This window comes from Papio anubis, chromosome 7 (genome assembly GCF_008728515.1).
Source record: "Papio anubis isolate 15944 chromosome 7, Panubis1.0, whole genome shotgun sequence".
Lineage (NCBI taxonomy): Eukaryota > Metazoa > Chordata > Mammalia > Primates > Cercopithecidae > Papio > Papio anubis.
In genome coordinates, this window is record NC_044982.1 from 112,337,113 (window position 1) to 112,358,103 (window position 20,991).

Consider the following 20,991-nt stretch of genomic DNA (forward strand, 5'->3'; position numbering starts at 1 on the left):
AATGTTCTTCGGGGAGATTGGTCTAAAATTCTCTTTTTTTGTTGTGTCTCTGCCTGACTTTGGTATCAGGATGATGCTGGCCTCATAAAATGAGTTAGGGAGGATTCCCTCTTTTTCTATTGATTGGTATAGTTTCAGAAGGAATGGTACCAGCTCCTCTTTGTACCTGTAGTAGAATTCGACTATGAATCTGTCTGGTCCTGGACTTTTTTGGTTGGTAGGCTATTAATTGCCTCAATTTCAGAGCCTGTTATTGGTCTATTCAGGGATTCAACTTCTTCCTAGTTTAGTCTTGGGAGGGTTTATATGCTATAAAACTATACAGTTTTATAGCATATTTTGAAATTAGTATAAATTCTCCAACTTCATTGTTCTTTTTCAAAGTTGGCTTTCCATATAAATTTTAGGTTCAGCTTATCAGTTTCTGCAAGATAGCTTGCAGGATTCTGATAGGAAGTGTATTGAATCTATAGGTCAGTTTAGGGAGATTGACATCTTTACATTATTGTATATTACAGTCCATGAATGTGATGTTTCTCTCTGTTTAGATCTCCTTTAATTTCTGACAACAAGGTTTTGTAGTTTTTTGCATATAGGTCTTGCAATTCTTTTTAAAATTTATTCCTAAGTACTCTTTAAAGCTGCTGTAAATGGAATTGTTTTCTTTGGTTCATTTTTGGATTTTTCTTGCTAGTATATGGAAATACAGTGGATTTTAATTTATTTCATTCTACAACTGTGTTTTTTATGACCTTGTTAAACTTGCTTACAGATGTTCCTCAACTTACGATGGAGTTAAGTCCTTATAAACTCATCATAAAGTCAAAAAGCTGTAAATTGAATGATTATAAGTTGGGGACTGTCTGTATTAGTTTGGGTAGTTTTTTAATTATTATTATTTTTATTCTTTAGTACTTTTTATACATAAAGGCTCATGGCATCTGTGAATAAAGTTTGTTTTAGTTCTCTATTTCTAATGTGGATGCCTTTAATTTATTTTTTTTTCTTTTTGCCCTCTTGCACTGGTTCACTCCTTGTATTTAATGTTCAGTGGAAGTTGTGATATTGGGTGTCCTTGTTTTGTCCTCAATCTTAGTGGGAAAGCATTTGGTCTTTCACCACTATGTATGATCTTTGCTGTAGATTTTTGATAAAGTTTATAGATTGAGGAAGTTTCTTTCTATTTCTAGTTTGTTGAGAGCTTTTAACATGAATGGACTTTGAATTTGGTGAAATCCTTCTTTTTGTGGGTCCATTGAGATGACTATGGGTTTTACTCTTTATTTTATTAATATGGTATGTTACATTAATTTTTGCGTATTAAAATAACCTTGTATTCCTGGGTTAATTCCTGCTTTGTCATGATATATAATAGTTTTTATATGTTGTTGGCTTCTTGCCAAGGGCATGTTTATGAGGGGTATTTATCTGTAGTTTTCTTGTGATGTTTTCGTCTGGCTTTTGTGTTATGGCGATTCTGGCCTTATGGAATGTAAGGGGAAGTATTCTTTCCTGCTCTATTTGAGAAACCATTTCCATAGGATTGGTATTATTTCTTTCTAAATGTTTGGGTGAGTTTACCAGTAAAGCCATCAGGGCTTGGGTTTTTCTTTGTGGGAAGATTTTAAATTACCAGTTAAGTTTTTTTCCCCTTGTTTTTGGTCTATTGAGATTTTTCTATATCTGCTGGAATCAGCTTTGATAATTCATGTCTTCCTAGGAATTTGTCTTTTTCATCTTAAGTGATCTCACTTATTATAAAGTTCTTGGCCGGGCGCGGTGGCTCACGTCTGTAATCCCAGCACTTTGGGAGGCCAAGGCGGGTGGATCATGAGGTCAAGAGATCGAGACCATCCTGGCCAACATGGTGAAACCCCATCTCTACTAAAAATACAAAAATTAGCTACTATTTACATGGTATGTCTTCTGTTCTTATACCCTCATCCTTTTTGTGTTTTTGTATCTCATATCTGTCTCTTGTAGGCTGTACGTAGTTGGGTTTTACTTTTCTATCTGGTTTGCTAATTTCTGCCTTTTGATTGGAATGTTTAGTCAATTCTCATTTGATGTAATTTTTGGTATGACTGAATTTATGTCCGCCATTTTGATACTTGTTTTCTATATGTCTCAAGTCTTTTTTGTTCTCCTTTACCTTTTGTTTTTATTAAACCACTTTTTGTTGTATTATTTTCTTCATTATTTAAAAATTATTTTTGTTACTTTAATAGTTGCTTTTTGGATTATAGTATTCATCTTGACTTATATTCTACTTTAGGATAAAACTAAATTAATTTTGTTAAAATAGAACAACTTTGTACCAAAGTTCTGGCCTCCTCTTTCATTCTTCCCCTTGCGTTACTATTTTCACATATCTTACATATAAATGTCATAAATGAAACATTAATCTTATAAATTATTTCTTTATACAGTTCTATATTTTTAAAAGAACTAAGATAATAAAAGAGAAAATATATTTATACATTGTGTGTGTGTGTGTGTGTGTTAACAGTTTGTTTCTTTTTATTTATTCTAATTTATTGTACTTTAAATTCTGGGATACATGAGGGGAGTGGTGAGGAAAGCTGGCTATGCATGCTGTATGAATTAAAATAGAAGGATGCTACTTGTCTCACCATTTCAGTATGTAGATTTTCACTTAAACTTCCTGTTTTCAGTGTATTATCTCACCTCCAATTTGCCTTCTGTCCTGAATGCAGGTCCTTTTGTTCAGCCCCTCTAGGGAGTAATCTCTTCATCTTCTGCTGGCGTGGGGAGATTTGGAGACCTGCTGTATTTTAAGGCTTTCCAAGTCTGCTTATTTTTATCCTCAACCTTTATCCCTTCCCTCATAAGTGAATAGTTTTTTTCAATTGCTGAACTCTTAATGGAATTTTGCTAGTAGAGTCACCTTGCTTATTAGTTTCCCTCTGAAAGCTTAGATTTCAGCTTTCTCAGGATTGCTTCTCAGCTTTTGAAATATTGATGTCCATTTTTTGTGATTATTTCCTCTTCTTTGTTTTTGTGAGTTTATGCCTTTTCTATTCTTTTTTGTGGTTTAATTGTGTTTTTGGAAGGGAATAGAGATAAATATAGTTTTCAACAGCCATATTCAAATGACAGTCTTTGAGCTAATGCTTAAACCCATGCCTGGGTCCAGAAGTCCATTTCATAACTGATCATCCCTATTGTTTCCCAAACGTTTAATTAGCAATATACCTGGGATTTAGTACGCACTCTAAGAAGAATATTTTTAAAAAAAATAATAGCCCTTTAGACTGTATAAGCCTATGTGTCCTAATTGTATTTTTGAGCCTCATGAGATTTGTTACTTTAAGCAGTTGAGTTTATAATTTTTACTGTCTTCTTACAGAGACAGGGAAGAACGATTGGCAGCACTCACAGCTGCTCAACAAGAAGCTATGGAAGAGTTACAGAAAAAAATTCAGCTCAAGGTAAGGATATTACATATTTTTAAACTGAAATTTTAGGGCTTGCAGTGTAGCATGAGATCAACATTTTGTAGAGCAAAAATTGAATTAATTTGTATTCTAAATCTTTGCACAGCAAAGCTTATATGATTTCGCTATGATCATTCTAACTCAATATCTGGAAACTAAGTTTACTTTGATATGGTAGAGCCATTGAGGAAAAAAATTTAAGGAAGTTTATTTAACATTTCCTGTTTTTACTAAGCAATTTGTTTTTTTTTTTTTTTTGAGACGGAGTCTCGCTCTGTCGCCCAGGCTGGAGTGCAGTGGCCGGATCTCAGCTCACTGCAAGCTCCGCCTCCCGGGTTTATGCCATTCTCCTGCCTCAGCCTCCCGAGTAGCTGAGACTACAGGCGCCCGCCACCTCGCCCGGCTAGTTTTTTGTATTTTTTAGTAGAGACGGGGTTTCACCGTGTTAGCCAGGATGGTCTCGATCTCCTAATCTCGTGATCCGCCCGTCTCGGCCTCCCAAAGTGCTGGGATTACAGGCTTGAGCCACCGCGCCCAGCCAGCAATTTGTTAATGTCTTGAAGGCATTACTGGTAGGCTTCTTATATTCATAGGTTTTAATCACTCAAAAGTAAATTAAAAGATGTTTCTTATGATTTGCTTCACTTGATTTCAGTGCTTATGAATTGCGTAATCGTAGCTTGGGAGATTATGATAAACTGATACTCTCTAGAAAATTTTTAGTATTACTACAACCTGTAGGCAGTCTCTAACAGTATGAATGTTTCATATTATGTCACAGTTATTTACATGCTGGCTCCTCACAGAGATAGTAAAACCCTTAAGTTAGAAGACCGTATTTTACTATTTGTATAGTCCTAGAAATTTACCATTCATTTAAATTTATTGTAGCAGGTATTTATTGAGCCTTGTGGTAGGCAGGGTAATGCAGAGATAAGGCATGGTTCTGATTTTTAAGAAACTCTTCATTTACTTTAAATTCAGGTGCTAAGTACATAACCTCCACATAGAGAGAGGCATACATGAAATGCTGTGGAAGCACAGAAGAGGACACTTAGTCTAACATGAGGAGTGTCAGAGGTCAGGGAAGTGATTTTTAAAGAACACTTCTGAGCTGGATCTTGAAAGGAGGATGAGTAAAATAGATAGGTAGGTGGGATGCCGTCCTAGCCATATGAAATAGATGAGTGTAAGGACAAAGGTCTGAAATAGTGTTTTCCCCCCAGGATTGTCACTGGAGGTATAAAAATGGAGTAGGTTATAGGAGTGGTCATGATGGACCTTGCTTGCTGTATGGATAAGCATGTGCTTTACCTATAGGTTAACATTTCCCATGGTGGGTTCCAGGAAGTGGTTCTCAAAAATATGTTATTGGCAAATAATTTGTAAGTTGATGCCTACTAAAAGCTAGGTGTATTGAGTCATAGATCACAGTGATGTACTGGAAGTTCTGTAAAGTTCTACATTAAAAACCTGTTTGGCTTTAGTTTACTGTTTTTCAAATTTATTTGACCATGGAACCTGTTCTGTAAAGCACCTATTAATACCTATCCTGGAGCACACTTTAATAAACATTACTGTTCATGTGGGTGATATTAAAGGGCTTTGTGTAAAGCTTTGTCTTCAGTGTGTAAGTTGCCATACAAACGACATTCTCCTATAATTTTTGAAGTTTTAATGGAAATGTTATTTTTCTGAGTTCTCACCATAATTTGAATAATTTTTGAAATTCTTGCACTTTGACTTCATCTACAGCATGATGAAAGTATTCGAAGGCACATGGAACAGATTGAACAAAGAAAAGAAAAAGCTGCTGAGCTAAGCAGTGGGCGACATGCAAATACTGATTATGCCCCCAAACTGACCCCTTATGAAAGAAAGAAGCAGTGTTCTCTCTGCAATGTGCTGGTAAGTTGTTATTATCAATATTGTAATGATACAGTTTACTTCTAAAGTTTATGAAACCATGGAAATATATTCTTCCAGTCTTTTAAAACTTATGCTAAGGCAGGAGAGATGTGGCAACTGACGCCTGTAATTTCAGCACTTTAGGAGTCCAAGGTGGGCGGATCATTTGAGGCCAGGAGTTCAAAACCAGCCTTGCCAACATGGTGAAACCCCGTCTCTACTGAAAATACAAAAAATTAGCTGGGCATGGCGGTGCATGTCTATAATCCCAGGTACTCAGGAGGCTGAGGCATGAGAATCCTTTGAACCCAGGAGGCGGAGGTTGCAGTGAGCCAAGATTGTGCCACTGCACTCCAGCCTGGGCGACAAAGCAAGACTCTGTTTCAAAAAATAAAATAAAACTCATGCTAAGGCATCTGCTGAGTGACCTGGATTTCTTTCATGATTCTGAATGAAACATCAGCATTTCGGAATAGCAGTAAAAGTGCTAAAGAATATAGTTACTATTAAAATGGATGATTACCTGCTTAATGTGATAGCCCAAGTCAGTATTTTTGGGGTACTAGGTCTAAAAAAAGAAAACAACATTTTCACTGCTGAGACTTGAATCTTCAAACTTAGAGGAAATAATTTCCTCTTAGGCTGACTATAGCATGTCTTTTTTTTTTTTGGAGACAAGTATCGCTTTGTCACCCAGGCTGGATTGCAGTGGCGCGATCTTGGCTCACTGCAACCTCCGCCTCCCGGGTTCCTCCCGGTTCTCCTGCCTCAGCCTCCTGAGTCTTTTTTTTAACCATTTGTCTTCTAGAGGATTCTCAGAATTATGTTTGAGGAAACTATTTTTAAGACTAATATGTGAATACTAGGTGGATCTCAACTCACATATCATATACTGGACTGAATGTGTAGTGTTTAAAATTCATATAATGTTACATTGGTTACATTGCTTTGATTTTATGCTTTTAGATCTCTTCGGAGGTATATCTTTTTAGCCATGTTAAAGGGAGAAAACACCAGCAAGCTGTGAGAGAGAATAGCAGCATCCAGGGGCGTGAACTTTCAGATGAAGAAGTGGTAAACTTTATTTTTGTTCATTTACAGTTGTTTATTGAGTACCCAATATGTGCTGTTTTATTATAAAAAATTCCATGTTTGTATTTATTTCTATGATTATTTAAAACTAAATTTAGCACTTAATAGCTACTATAATATAGTGTACAAATGTGTCATTATTTTAGTGTATATATTAATTTAACAAGAAAGATAGAAACAAGAATTTAATGCTGTTATTTACATAATTTCAGTATAAGGAAAGGTTATGGTATATTGATATTTTAATAATGCAGGAAAATAATTACTCAGTGACATGCCACATTTCTTGGAAAACAGTTAACCACATAAATTTCACTTAAGAGGATAATTTTGGATCAGTATACCATTGAGAAGCTTTTGGAAATTCATTATTTCTTCACACATAATTATTGTCAACATGGAATTTAGATTTGTATAAATATATATATGAATATTTTTCATTTAACTCTTTTTGAAACTTGGATGACATAGCTAGATAATCTGTGAATTTGCTGTCCTGTTTATTATAGTAAATTTTAAAAACTACTCAAGAATAAGAAATTCATATTTGTTAAGCAACTCTTAAGCCATCCAGGAAAAGTTTTTGTGGGTTCTTTGAGGGCAGGTCCCTTTATGTAGGTGCATGTGTATATTTAACTTTTTTTTTTTTAGGTATGGCATTCATTAGTCAAGAACACAAATCTCAAGTATATAGCTGATGAATTTTTACATATGTATAAACTGATATAAAACCACCCAGATCATAATATAGACCATTTGTTGTACCCTTTGGGTTCCTCTTATGCCCCCTCCTAGTTGTGTCCCCAAAAGTTAACTACTATGAATTTTTGCATCATTATTTACTCTTGCCTATCCTTGAATTTCATATAAATGGTATCATACAGTATGTATTCTTTTGTGCCTGACTTCATACATTCATACTTAAGCCTGTGAAATTGATCCCTATTGTCTATGTGAAGCTGTAGTTATTTTTCTTAGCTTTATGTCAGTGCCTTCCTATGTACCATCAGGAACACATCTGTAGTTGAATAGTATTTGGTTTACCGACTTGTTAAAATAAGGGAAAACAGGAAGAGCCAAGATGGCTGACTAGATGCAGCCAGGAAGAGCATCTCTCCCACCCAGAGACCAGACCATCAAGAAGGCTAGCACGCTCCGAGCAGATCTTCTAAGGAAGGCATTGAGATTAGAGGGAGGGAAGGCCCACGCTGAGCTGAAGCTGCAGGAGAAAGTGGGGAATGCCGCCTGGCTTTGCAGAGCACCAGGACTCTCTCCTGAGGAAGAGGTGGCTAACTAAGCAAGGAGTGACCCACTCTCATCACAGACCTCTGGAATCCTAGCTGCAGGAGACCCCATGACTCCCACGGACATTTGAGCTTACAGGGAGAATTGCTTGGAGAGGTGGCAGGGACTGGAGTCCAGCTTGTGAAGAGCCCAGAGGGTTTGACACAGGAACAGCTGCTGTGGAGGGCAGCCAGAGATGCTCAATCCCCACGTCTCACTGTGTTCCCCTAGGTGGCTTTGGTCATTGTTGTCTGTCAGATCTGCACACAGCAGTGCTGTCTTGACAGTGGAACAGGGCCGGTATGATCTGAGCACCCTGGTCTGATGGCATCTCCCAGGGTCCCTGCCTGGCCATGCCTTCTTGCAGTGCAGACTTGGATGCCCAAACGAGGTGCTTCTAGGTGGCTGCCACCATAGCTCCTATCCCAGGAGAGACCCTGCCTGACCATCAGAGAGCTTCTGCAGATGGGCCCCTGCTGGCACGCAGCTACCCATAGCCTCTCCCCACCACTTTCTGGCAGCTGCATGGGCTTTGCCACCACGCTGCTACTGGCACTGGTGCAGGTGTGGACTCTTGCCACTGCACTGCCATCACCAGTGTGCAAATACGTGTTCACACCCTACCAAGTGCAATTGCATGCATGCGGAACCTGTGACTGCTAGCCTGTGCACTTGGACCTGATACCACTGTGCTGATGAAGTGATTTTGCCAGCGCCTGCCATTGAAGTATTGTTGCCAGCGGACAGGGAACACCTTAGCCACTCTAGTGCAGCAAGTGCTTAACCTTGAGGTTCCAAACCGTGGGCCTGGTCTCATTCCCCTGGGGCATGCAGTCCAGCACTGCTGAAGTCATCCAGAAACAAAGCCAGTTCACTGAACGCAGTGTATACTACAGTCAAACCCTTAGGGGCATCAAAGAATATAAAAACAAAAAGCCTTATCCAAAGGACAGCAATTTCAAAGATGAAAGGAACATCCTTTCATGTTAAAAACCCTCAACAAACTAGGAATTGAAGGAACATAGCTCAAAACAATAAGAGCCATCTATGACAAACCCACAGCCAACGTCATACTGGAGGAGCAAAAACTAGAAGCATTCCCCTTGAGAACTGGAATGAGACAAGGATTTCCACTCTCACCACTCCTATTCAGCATAGTACTGGAAGGCCTAGCCAGAGCAATCAGGCAAGATAAAGAATCAGAGGCATCCAAATAGCATGAAAAAAGTGAAACTCTCTCCCTTTGCAGATTGTACAGTTCTATACCTGGAAAACCTCAAAGGGTCTGCTCAAAAGCTCCTAGATCTGATAAATAACTTCAGTGAGGTTTCAGGACACAAAACGAATGTACAAAAATCAGTAGCGTTTCTACACAGCAACAACATCAAAGCTGAGAGCCAAATCAAGAACTCAGTCTCATTCAAATTAGCTACAAAAAGAATAAAAAAGCTACAAAAAGAATAAAAAAGCTAAACAGGGAGGTGAAAGATCTCTACAGATGAGAATTACAAAATGCTGCTAAAAAATATCAGAGATAACGCAAACAAATGCAAAAATGCTCCCCGCTCATGGATAGGAAGAGTCAGTATTGTTAACATGGGCATACGGCCCAAAGCAATTTGCAGATTCAGTGCTATTCCTATCAAACTACCAATGACATTCTTCACAGAATTAGAAAAAACTATTCTAAAATTCATATGGAACCAAAAAAGATAGCCCAGTCTGAGCTCACTTTTTTTGTGATTTTTTAACTTCGAAGAATTTTGCCTTTCAAGTTTTAACCACTTTGATGACTCTAAACTCCAGATTCTATCTCCTCAGCTCACTAAGACTGCTACTCTGCTTGCACTATGCTCCCATGCCAGAAATTGGCATAAACCCTGAAGGAAGTATCCAGAATGAATGTACAGCTAATTTTATGTGCTTGCCTTTTTTTAGGCATCATAGTCTTTCAAGTCCTGTGTTGGCTTTTGTTCCTTTCAAATAGTCGCTTTGTGTATTTTGTGCAACTTTTGGCGTTGGATTAGTCCAGTACAAGCCAGTTCACGGTAGCTAGAATTAAGTCTCCAGTGTTTGAGCCCTGCATATTCATGTTTGATATAATGCTTGACATATAGTTAAGGTTATTTATAAATTTCCATTGAGTTGAATCGAAATGAAAAGTTTATGCAGAGTGGCTTGAAGGTATCATTGGAGTAGACCTCTCAATTTCACCTTTGTAAATTCTGAGTACTTTTAATATTAGTGAAATGGAATGTGGAACTAATAATCTAGTTTACCTCAGATAATTTTCTGCCTTTTACTCAAATTGTGTAAGTATTGTAAGAGAGAATAGTATGGAGTTTTTTATTACTTAAATCTTTCATGATTACCCCCATTTTCTACATGAGTTTTCTGTTTAGAACTATAGTCACATATTTGTGTACTCTACTTTGAAAAAAACCTTAATTGCCTCAATTACTTGTAATAATTCCCATTGTAAAGGATGTTCTTTCCTTTATAAAAATTATTTGCGGCCAGGCGCGGTGACTCATACCTGTAATCCCAGCATTTTGGGAGACTGAGGCAGGTGGCTCACCTGAGGTCAGGAGTTCAAGACCAGCCTGGCTGACATGGTGAAACGCTGTCTCTACTAAAAATACAAAAATTAGCTGGGCGTGGATGTACACCTGTAATCCCAGCTACTTTGGAGGCTGAGGCAGAAGAATTGCTTGAACCCAGAAGGTGGAGGTTGCAAGTGAGCCGAGTTCATGCCATTGCACTCCAGCCTGGGTGACAGAGTGAGACTCGATATAAAAAAAAAAAATTACTTGTAGTTAATTTCCGTTAATAAAACAGCTAAAAATATTATTTAATTTACAAAAAATCATTTTTTTCTGGAATATGGTGTTAAGTAAACTGAAATATAAATTTCACATGTTTTTATTTCAATGAGAAAAGGTTAGAAGCAAATAATAGGATTCACACACTTTGGAAGAAAAATGTGCAATATTATCTGATTTTTGTAGCCATAGCAGTCTTATGTTTAGCTATTATGATTTGAGATTTGAATGATGTGTTCGTTTTGTGTACTGTTTCAGTTTGAATGAATTAAATTTTCTTAAAGTTCTTACTTAATTCATGTCGTTATTCTTGGCTATAGCCTCTTCTTCCTGAAAACAAATGTATAATATAGCATATGAATTATGTGATATAAAAAGGCTATTTTCTGTTACTATCATGGAAGTTCATTTTTTTAATCAGTAGAGGGTATCTATAGTACACATACTTGTTCTACTTAAAGTTATTACTTGTCATCTATGATGTCTTTATATTATATACACCTTTTCTGTGACCTTTCTTCTTTGACATGTAAGATTTTATTTATATTACCTCTGACCTAATAAAATTGTACCTTTGACCTTATGAACTTAACATCTCAGATAACTTACTCTTGATCTTTGACACATTTTGTTTTAAGCCTGTTCAACATAATAGGTCACTGCTGAGTAAGAAAGCTTTATTATTTTGTGTTTTTATTGTAATTTGGGCAGTTTTTCTAGTGTTTCTTGAGACTTAACAAAAGGGACTATGTTTGACATTTACGTTTGATTTTTTTTCTCATTCATCTTAGAATTCAAATGATTAAAAAGGTGATTTTTAAAGGTCAAAAATGGGTACTAGTTTTAAATATATTCTAAAATTTAACTTTTTACATGCATTGCTAAATAAATCAATGAAGTATTATTTTTAGTATTTGATATCTTTGTGGTCCCGTTTTCACATTATCTAAAGAAGCTGCTAGGATCTTTTCTAGAAGTTGCTTGGAGTACATTTAATTGTATATGTAAAATGAATTTAAAAAGATATTTTTTCCATTTTAAATCAGTGTATTTCTATGTTTGTGAGATTCCATTAGCTTCAAACGCATGTAAATTGTACAAACTCTTTTAGTTACCCTGTATACTTATAGAAAAAAATAATAATTTTCATTTGACTCCTGAAAGATATGAATAGGACCTTCCTGAAGGATCTTAAATTAACTGTAATGTATTGGATGTTTACAGCCATATGTGATTTTACAAATAGCATTATTAGTTTCCGTGGACAATATATGCCAACTAGGTGATTGAAGAGAAAATAAATTTTAAATTAGGAAAATAAAGAAATTTTAAATTAGCAAAAACATAAAGACATCACTGTATTTAATGAAAGGTAAGCTGACTGTTTCGGCCAGGGTGTGCCTGGCAATGAGATCAAAAGAAGTGGCAAGATGTTTCCCAGAATTATGATAGTCTGGGAAATAAAAGATAATTCCATATAGACCCATTTATTTCCTTACTTTGCTTGCCTTTGTAGAAGAAGTATTCACTATCATTTTATAATCACATTATGAAACATCTTATTTGCCTTTCAATAGGAAATCAAGTCGAATGAGCAAACTAGAAGTAATTTAAATTAAATCTTCAGTTTTTTTTCCCATCGAATACCTCAGTAGGGTTAGTAGGTTTAAGACAATTTGAGAAATGATTTTAAAACATATTGTCCTTTCCTTTAAGGCATAGCTTCCATTGACTTGATTTTTCTCCTTAATAGTATAGGAAAATTTTTATAGGGGTATGTGTGTGCGTGTGTGTGTGTGTGTGTAAGTAAATGTATATGTATTCAGTATATAATGCACACACATATATAGCTGATTATTAATTTATATAGTCTAAGTTTTCACACTGTGATATGCAGAGAATATGTGGCTCTATATCTGTGGCTGATTTATTGATCTTCTTTATTTAGTTGAAGGAAAATTTTTAGATTCCACTTATTAGGTCGAGGAAAAATATTTAAGTAAACGGTTTTTTTTGTTTTTGTTTTTTCTTTTTTCAAGATGGAGTCTTGGTCCGTCGCTCAGGCTGGAGTGAAGTTGCTTGATCTTGGCTCACTGCAACCTCTGCCTCCTGGGTTCAAGCAATTCTCCTGTCTCAGCCTCCCAGGTAGCTGGGACTACAGGCGCCTGCCACCACACTGGCTAATTTTTGTATTTTTTTTAGTGGAGGTGGGGTTTTACCATGTCAGCCAGGCTGGTCTCAAACTCTTGACCTCAGGTGATCCACCCACCTCGGCCTCCCAAAGTGCTGGGATTACAGGTATGAACCACCACGCCTGACCACAAATAATTTTTATAAAGGAAAGAATACAAACTTGCTTTTTAGAGTTTTAGAATTAACTCAAAAGAGAAGAATTAATAATTAAGTTGACTCTTAACAGATTTTTAGCTGTGTTAGTCAAGGTGTAAAATTCGGAGTGCAAAGTGACCTTAGAGTTACACTAGTAGCTAGTTTGGTAACTTGGCATTTTAAACTGAATGAAATTAAGACTTTGTTTTACCCTGTTACTTTCTAATTTGCAGTTTTAATTTAATCGATTTATAGTTTTTATAAATATGTTTTATCATATTAAAGAAGGTCCTTTTTTATCTCTAATTTTATAAGATCTTAAAAATAATAAATTGTTATTAATTTGGGTTGAACTTTTTCTCCATCTTATGATTGCTTTTCTCCTTTAATTATAGCAAGAAGTATTTTCTGGGCAAAATTGCAAAATTCTTTTTTCAATTTGTTTATGTGATATATTAATATACTAACTTAATTTGGTCATGATTTTAAAAGTACATAGTTAAATTTGTTTTTGATATATCTTATTATTTTTCTTTCTCAAGATTGTATCATCTTCATATATAAACTGACTAGATTTTCCTGTTGTGTTTTTATTACTGGGAACATGTTGCATAAAATAGAAATTGTCTCTTCCTTAAAGGTTTTGTTTAATATATCTATAAAATTATATGTTCCTCTATGTGTTTTTTGGGAAAAATTTGTTTTCTGTGGTAAAATACACAAAACTTAATATATGCCATCTTAACTATTTTTCCAACTTTATTAAGGTATAGTTGACAAAAATTGTGTATATTCAATTGTATACATTCAGTGTGTACAACATAATGATTTGTGTATTAATGCAAACACTGTGTAGTGATTGCCGCAATTGGTTGTGTTTCTATACACTAACAATGAACTTTCTGAAAAAGAAATTAATAAAATTATCTCATTCATAATAGCATCAAAAAGTAGAATATTTTGGAATAAATTTAACCAAGGAGGTAAAAAGTCTTTTCACTGAAAACTGTAAGATACTGATGAGAGAAATTGAAGAAGATATAAATAAATGAAGATATCCTGTGTTCATGGATTGGAAGAATTAGTACTGTTAAAGTGTCCGTACTCTCCAAAGCAATGTATAGATTCAGTGTAATCCCCATCAAAATTTCAATGACATTTTTAATAGAAGTAGAAAAAACCTCCTAAAATTTGTATAGAATGACAAAAAAATCTGAGTAGCCAACGCAATCCTGAGAAAGAACAAAGCTGGAGGCATTACACTCCCTGATTTCAAAGTAAAATACAAAGCGATAGTTACCATCTTAACCCTTTTTAAGTATATATTATAGTTTAGTGTCATTAAGTTCATTCACATTGTTATGCTACCGTCACCACTGTTAATCCACACAACTCTTTTCATCTTGAACATCTGAAAATCTGTGCCCATTAAACATTAACTTTCCATTCCTGCCTCCCTCCAGACCCTGGCGATCACTATTATAATTTCTTGTTTTTCATGGCCCTGTCAGTTTTGAGGAGTGCTGGGTGAGGCATTTTGCAGAATATCTCTCATTTGGGTTCGCCTGATGACTGAAGTAGGTTTGTAGATTTTTTTCTCATGATTACCCTGGGTTATATGTTTTTGGTGGGAATACCATAGAGTTGAAATGTCCTTTAGGCACATCATATCAAAGATACATACAATTATAACTTATTTCTTGCCACAGTAGTGTTTGCAATGTTTCTTCACTGGGAAGTGACTATTTTTTCTTTTCCATACCTTGGAAGCAGGTTTCAAGGGATTGGGATACCTGTGGGAGGGATTAGGTTTCAGCTTCCAGAGGAGGACTATCTATATATAATTTTCGGAATCCTTCTGTTAAGGAAGGTTTGCCCATATTCCTTATTTATTTATTCATCTTTTATATCAGATATAATTTTTTTTACTTTGAGTTATATTCTAGTATACATTATCTTATTGCTAATACTGTTCCAGATTTGGTGATTACGAACTCTTTCAGTCAGTTTTTGTGTCTTTTTGACATTGCCCTGTTTAGTTTTTTTTGAACACTTCTTTACTGGCATTTTATAATCTTGTAAGCAGCAGCCTTATCTGGTATTCTTCCTTTTCTAGCCCTGGAATCAGCCACTTCTCCAAGGAGCTCTGTTTTTTTTTGTTTTCAAGGATAACACTTAGAAAACAAGACCTAGATATAAGGGGTGCTCATTATTAACTGAGGTGTCACTGCTTCTAGGCCCTCAGGTTTAGAAGCCATTTTTAGGGGGAGGCTTTTCTCTACCATATCAGTTTCTTCTGTGTTCATTGTCTTTTAAGATTTTCCAGATCTTCTTGAGTCAATAATTGATATCTTCTTAGAAGATTACTTTCTTAGATTAGATTTTCTAATTTATTTTAATAAAAGTATATACACATAGTAAGCCTCTTTGAAATCATTAAAATCTGTTTTCTATTTTCTGATTTCAATATTTTACACTTTCTTTTTGCCTTAAACTTGCTAATGGTTTTTAAAATTTTTCTTCTTTCTACCTTTTTTCAGTCTCTTTCTCTTTCCTTCCTTCTACCCCGTCTCAATTGAATGATTAATTTGTTTTTATTTGTTCTTGTTTTAAGACATGTTATTTAATGCCACATATTTCCTTTGATTGAAGACAGTTTGAATTTAATTTTTTTTTTCCTTTTTAAGAAAGAAGCATTTGGGTCGGGCGCGGTGGCTCACGCCTGTAATCCCAGCACTTTGAAAGGCCAAGGTGGGCGAATCACGAGGTCAGGAGATAGAGACCATCCTGGGTAACATGGTGAAACCTGTCTCTACTAAAAATACAAGAAATTAGTCGGGCATGGTGGCGGGCACCTGTAGTCCCAGCTACTCTGGAGTCTGAGGCAGGAGAATGGCGTGAACCTGGGAGATGGAGCTTGCGGTGAGCGGAGATCTTGCCACTGCACTCCAGCTGGGGTGACAGAGTGAAGCTCCGTCTGAAAAAAAAAAAAAAGAAAAGGCATTTAAGGCTACAGTAACCAAAACAGCATGGTACCGGTACCAAAACAGATATATAGACCAATGGAACAGAACAGAGGCCTCAGAAATAACACCACACATCTACAACCATCTGATCTTTGACAAACCTCAGAAAAACAAGAAATGGGGAAAGGATTTGCTATTTAATAAATGGTGTTGGGAAAACTGGCTAGCCATATGCAGAAAACTGAAACTGGACCCTTTCCTTACACTGTATACAAAAATTAGCTCAAGATGAATTAAAGACTTAAACATAAGACCTAAAACCATAAAAATCCTAGAAGAAAACCTAGGCAATACCATTTAGGACATAGGCAAAGATTTCATGACTAAAACACCAAAAGCAATGGCAACGAAAGCCAAAATTGACAAATGGGATCTAATTAAACTAAAGAGCTTCTGCATAGCAAAAGAAATTATCATCAGAGTGAACAGGCAACCTACAGAATGGGAGAAAATTTTTGCAATCTGTCCATCTGACAAAGGGCCAATATCCAGAACCTACAAAGAACTTAGACAAGTTTACGAGAAGAAAACCCCATCAAAAAGTGGGCGAAGGATAAGAACAGACACTTCTCAAAAGAAGACATTTATGCAGCCAACAAACATATGAAGAAAAGCTCATCTTCACTGATCATTAGAGAACTGCAAATCAAAACCACGATGAGATACCATCTCACGCCAGTTAGAATGGCGATCATTAAAGTCAGGAAACAACAGATGTTGGAGAGGATGTGGAGAAATAGGAGTGCTTTTACGCTGTTGGTAGGAGTGTAAATTAGTTCAACCATTGTGGAAGACAGTGTGGTGATTCCTCAAGGATATAGAACTAGGAATACCATTTGACCCAGCAATCCCATTACTGGGTATATACCCAAAGGATTATAAAACATTCTACTGTAAAGACACATGTACATGTATGTTTATTGTGGCACTGTTCACAATAGCAAAGACTTGGAACTGACCCAAATGCTCATCAGTGATAGACTGGATAAAGAAAAGGTGGCAAATACACACCATGGAATATTTTGCCACCATAAAAAAGGATGAGTTCGTGTCCTTATGAGGAGTTTATTAATTTTTCTTTGTAGTTTAATATATTGTAAAATTTTAAGAATAATCTCTCTTCTCTCTGGGTTTATATAACATTTATTAGATCAAATGTCTTAATTATGTAAATCTTACTTTTTTATCCGATTGGTTTTTGTTCATTTAAATCCTTTACTCAAAATGGAAAGAATGCCAATATGCTATTATTGTTATTTCTTCACGTCTCTTTGTGTTTTTAAAATCAGTATTTGCTATTTATGTATTCCAAAGATTTATCATCACAGTCATAACTTTTTATATCTCTTTTACTGGTGAAGTTTACCTTTTAAGAGTATGAAGCATCCGTCTTTCCTATTTAATGCCTCTTTCCTTGAATATTATTTTTGTCTGGTATTAATATTGTAAACCTAGTTTTGTTTAATGTTGCTTAATAGGTCCTCTTCCCGCTTGTCCCATTCATAATTTATATTTTGATTTTTTTTACATGTAGGTCTATTCCTAAAATGTATACTTTTATTTTGGTTGTTTATTGCTTTACAAGAAGAATACCTCACTGTATATAATCTTTATGGACTTGTGCTTTTTCCTTCAATATTATAATGCTTATATTCATCCAAATTACTATGAAGAGCTTTAGTTTGTTGGTTTTGGTTGCTGTACTGTTTTGTAATTATACACAATTTGTTACTATCCTGTTGATTGGTATTTGTGTTGTTTTTAAGTTTTTGGTTTGTAAGTAGTGTTGGTGTTAACATTCCTATACGTACCACTTGTACATGTATAAGAGTTTTCCTTGGGTATATACCTAAGGGTGGAATGCTGAGTAGTATGGTATATAAATGTTCAATTTTAGAGACGATCCCATACTGTTTTTCTAATTGATTGCACCAGTTTGCACACTTACCAGTGATGTATAAAAGATGTAGATTTACATTCTCCACAACTCTTGGCATTATATGGGTTTTTAACATTTGCCAATCAAGTAGGTGTAAAGTAGTATTTCATCATAGGCTTGATTTTTATTTACATGATCACTAATGACATAAAGCATTACTTCATGTTTTAGGAAAGTATTTCCTGTTCTGTAAAATGTCTGTGGTTCCATCCTGGCTAACACGGTGAGACCCCGTCTCTACTAAAAATACAAAAAAAAAAAAAAATTAGCTGGGCGTGTTGGCAGGTGCCTGTAGTCCCAGCTACTCGGGAGGCTGAGACAGGAGAATGGCATGAACCCGGGAGGCGGAGTTTGCAGTGAGCCAAGATCGTGCCAATGCACTTCAGCCTGGGCGACAGTGGGAGACTCCATCTCAAAAAAAAAAAAAAATGTCTGTGGCTGTTCTTCCCCTTTTCTATTGGGTTCTATTGGGTTGTTTACTTTTGCTTTTTATTTTTAGGCTTTTTTCATAAATTGTTACTAATTTTTTATTAGATATATATATATTGGAGATATCTGTAACAGTTTTTAACTTCGATTTTCATATTTTTATGTCTGTTAGCAAAAAATATTAATTTCAACAATCAAATTTACCAATATTGTCTTTTATAGATAGTACTTTTTGTGTTCTGCTTCAAAAATCCTCTCTGACGATGTATTTCACCTATATTTTCCATTAAGTGTTTTGAAGTTTTGTTTTTGACATTTAAATCTTCAATCCACTTTGAGTTATTTTTTACAGCTCCTTTTATTGGATTCTTCTTTCACCATCTCACATGTCACCTCTGTTTTATGCTACCTTTCATGCATGCATGAACTGTTTATGGCTTCCCTATGCTCGTTTGTCTGCTCCATTATCATGTTACCTTACTTAATAAACTTGTTCTCATACACAGGAGAACAAGATGTTTCTTGTGGCTTCTTGTCCTTTTACTCATCCTTATACATTACAGAATTGTCAAGTTCTATCAAAAACTGTCGAGAATTGTTTTAAATCAGATCATTTGGGAAATAATTCACATCTTCCTGATATTCTTCTTATTTGCGAATGTCATATTATTACATTTCAATTAGGCCTTTAAGAATATTTGTTAATAAGTAAGGTTTTATAATTCCCCCTACTGGTATTTTTTACCTGTCTGTTACTTTGTTGCTCTATAGAAATGCAAATGATTTTGCATATCAAGTTCATATTTACCCTCTTGTTAAACTCTTATTTCCAGTAACTTGCCTGTAGATTGAGATTTCTATGTAAAGAATCACATTGCAAATAATAAGGTTGTATTGCTTATTTCCATTGTTTATAACTCAAATTTACTTTTGTTTTTTTATCACACTGGGTCATATCTGTAGTACAATGGTGAACACATGTAGTGGTGGCATTCTGTCTCATATCTGATTTTAAAGAGTATGAGTCTAAAGTTTTCTCACTTAAAATGATGTTTGCTTTAGGTGTTTAATAACGAGTCTTTTTAGTTAAGGAAGTTTCTTTTTCTAATTTCTAAATATTGGCTTATTTATTTGTTGTTTAGTCTTTTAGTATAGTGACTTATATTTATTTCCTAATATGAAACTATTTTTGCTAAGCTGGAATAACCCTAATTCATTACTGGTATATTATCTTTTTTGTGTATTCTTTGCTAATATTTTGTTCACTACTATTGCATATACATTTATGAGTGATAGAGTTTTATGATTTTTTCTTTTTTGCATCATCTTTGGTTATCAGGATTATGCTCATACAATAAGTTAGAAACTCTTTTTTATCTATTTTCTGGAAGATTTGTACAATACCAGGATTGTCTTTTCTTTGAAATTTTGAAAGAAATTCCCTGTAAAACTCATTTGGTCCTTGTCCTTTCTTGGTTGGAAGATTCTTAAACACTTTAGTATTATTAATAATTACTAACGTATTTAAATATTTTACTTCCCTTTGAGTCCCTTCTGCAAAGTTAAGAGTTTTCTAGGAATTTATTTTTACACTGTTTTAAAAATATTTTCATGTAGTTATTGATAGCGTTCTTGTACCTTTTAAGTTTCTATCTCATTTGTAGTTATACCCCTTTCTTAGTCATAATACTGTTTGAGTATCCTTTTATTTTTAGTCTTCCTTTAGTTTTTTTTTAAGTTTTTAATATCTTAAAATTTAATTTTTAATTTTTCAATTACTATGGGTATATAATAGTTGCATATAATTATGGGGTACACGTGATGTTTTGATACAGGCATACAATGTGTAATGACCAAATCAGAGTAATTGGGGTGTCCATCACCTCCAGTAGATTTTTCTCTATCCCTTTACATTGAGCATATGGGTGTCATTGCAGATGAGATGGGTCTCTTGAAGATAGCATGTAATTGGGTCTTGCTTTTTTATCTAACTTGCCACTCTGTGCTTTTTAATTGGGACATTTATCCCATTCAGAGTTAATATTAGTATGTGCAGATTTGATCCTGTTATCATGGTGTTAGTTGGTTATTAGGCAGACCTGATTGTGTGACTGCTTTATGGTGTCAATGGTCTATATACTTGTGTGTTTTTGTGGAGGCTGGTAGCCATCTTTCCTATCCATATTTAGCACTCCCTTAAGGACCTCTTTGAAGGCAGGTTTGTGGTAATGAATTCCCTTAGCATTCGTTTGCCTGAAAAGGGTCTTATTTCTCCTTTGCTTTTGAAGCTTAGTTGGGCTGCATGTGAAATTCTTTTTAATTTTTAGAAACATGGTCTTGCTCCATTACAAGACTGAACTCCAACTCCTGGCCTCAATCGATCCTCCTGCCTCAGCCTCCTGAGTTGCTAGGGTTATAGGTATGAGCCACCCCGCCCAACTCTTCAGTATGAATTCTTGGTTGGAATTTCTTTTTCTTTAAGAATGCTGAATGTTGACCCCCGCCCCCCAATGTCTTCTGTCTCGTAAGGTTTCTACTAAACAGTTTGCTGTTAGCTTGATAGTGATTCCTTTTTTAAGTGACCTGTGCCGCCTTTCTAGCTGCCTTTAACATTTTTTTTTCTTTCATTTCGACCTTGGAGAACCTGATGACTGTATGTCTTGGGGATGGCCATCTTGTATAGTATTGTGCAGGGTTCTCTGTGT

At 35.4% G+C, this 20,991-nt stretch overlaps 1 protein-coding gene across 20 annotated transcripts in view; it reads left to right on the forward strand.

Annotated features, from left to right (window-relative positions):
* The window catches only part of SCAPER (S-phase cyclin A associated protein in the ER), a 553,621-nt gene that overhangs the window by 193,822 nt on the left and 338,808 nt on the right, over positions 1–20,991 (forward strand). For all 20 annotated transcript variants that reach the window (XM_017960807.3, XM_021940762.2, XM_017960810.3 and 17 more), the window contains 3 exons: positions 3,371–3,452; positions 5,214–5,366; positions 6,333–6,440. In XM_017960807.3, coding sequence (XP_017816296.1) covers positions 3,371–3,452; positions 5,214–5,366; positions 6,333–6,440 — 343 coding nt within the window. The remainder of the gene's footprint in view (positions 1–3,370; positions 3,453–5,213; positions 5,367–6,332; positions 6,441–20,991) is intronic.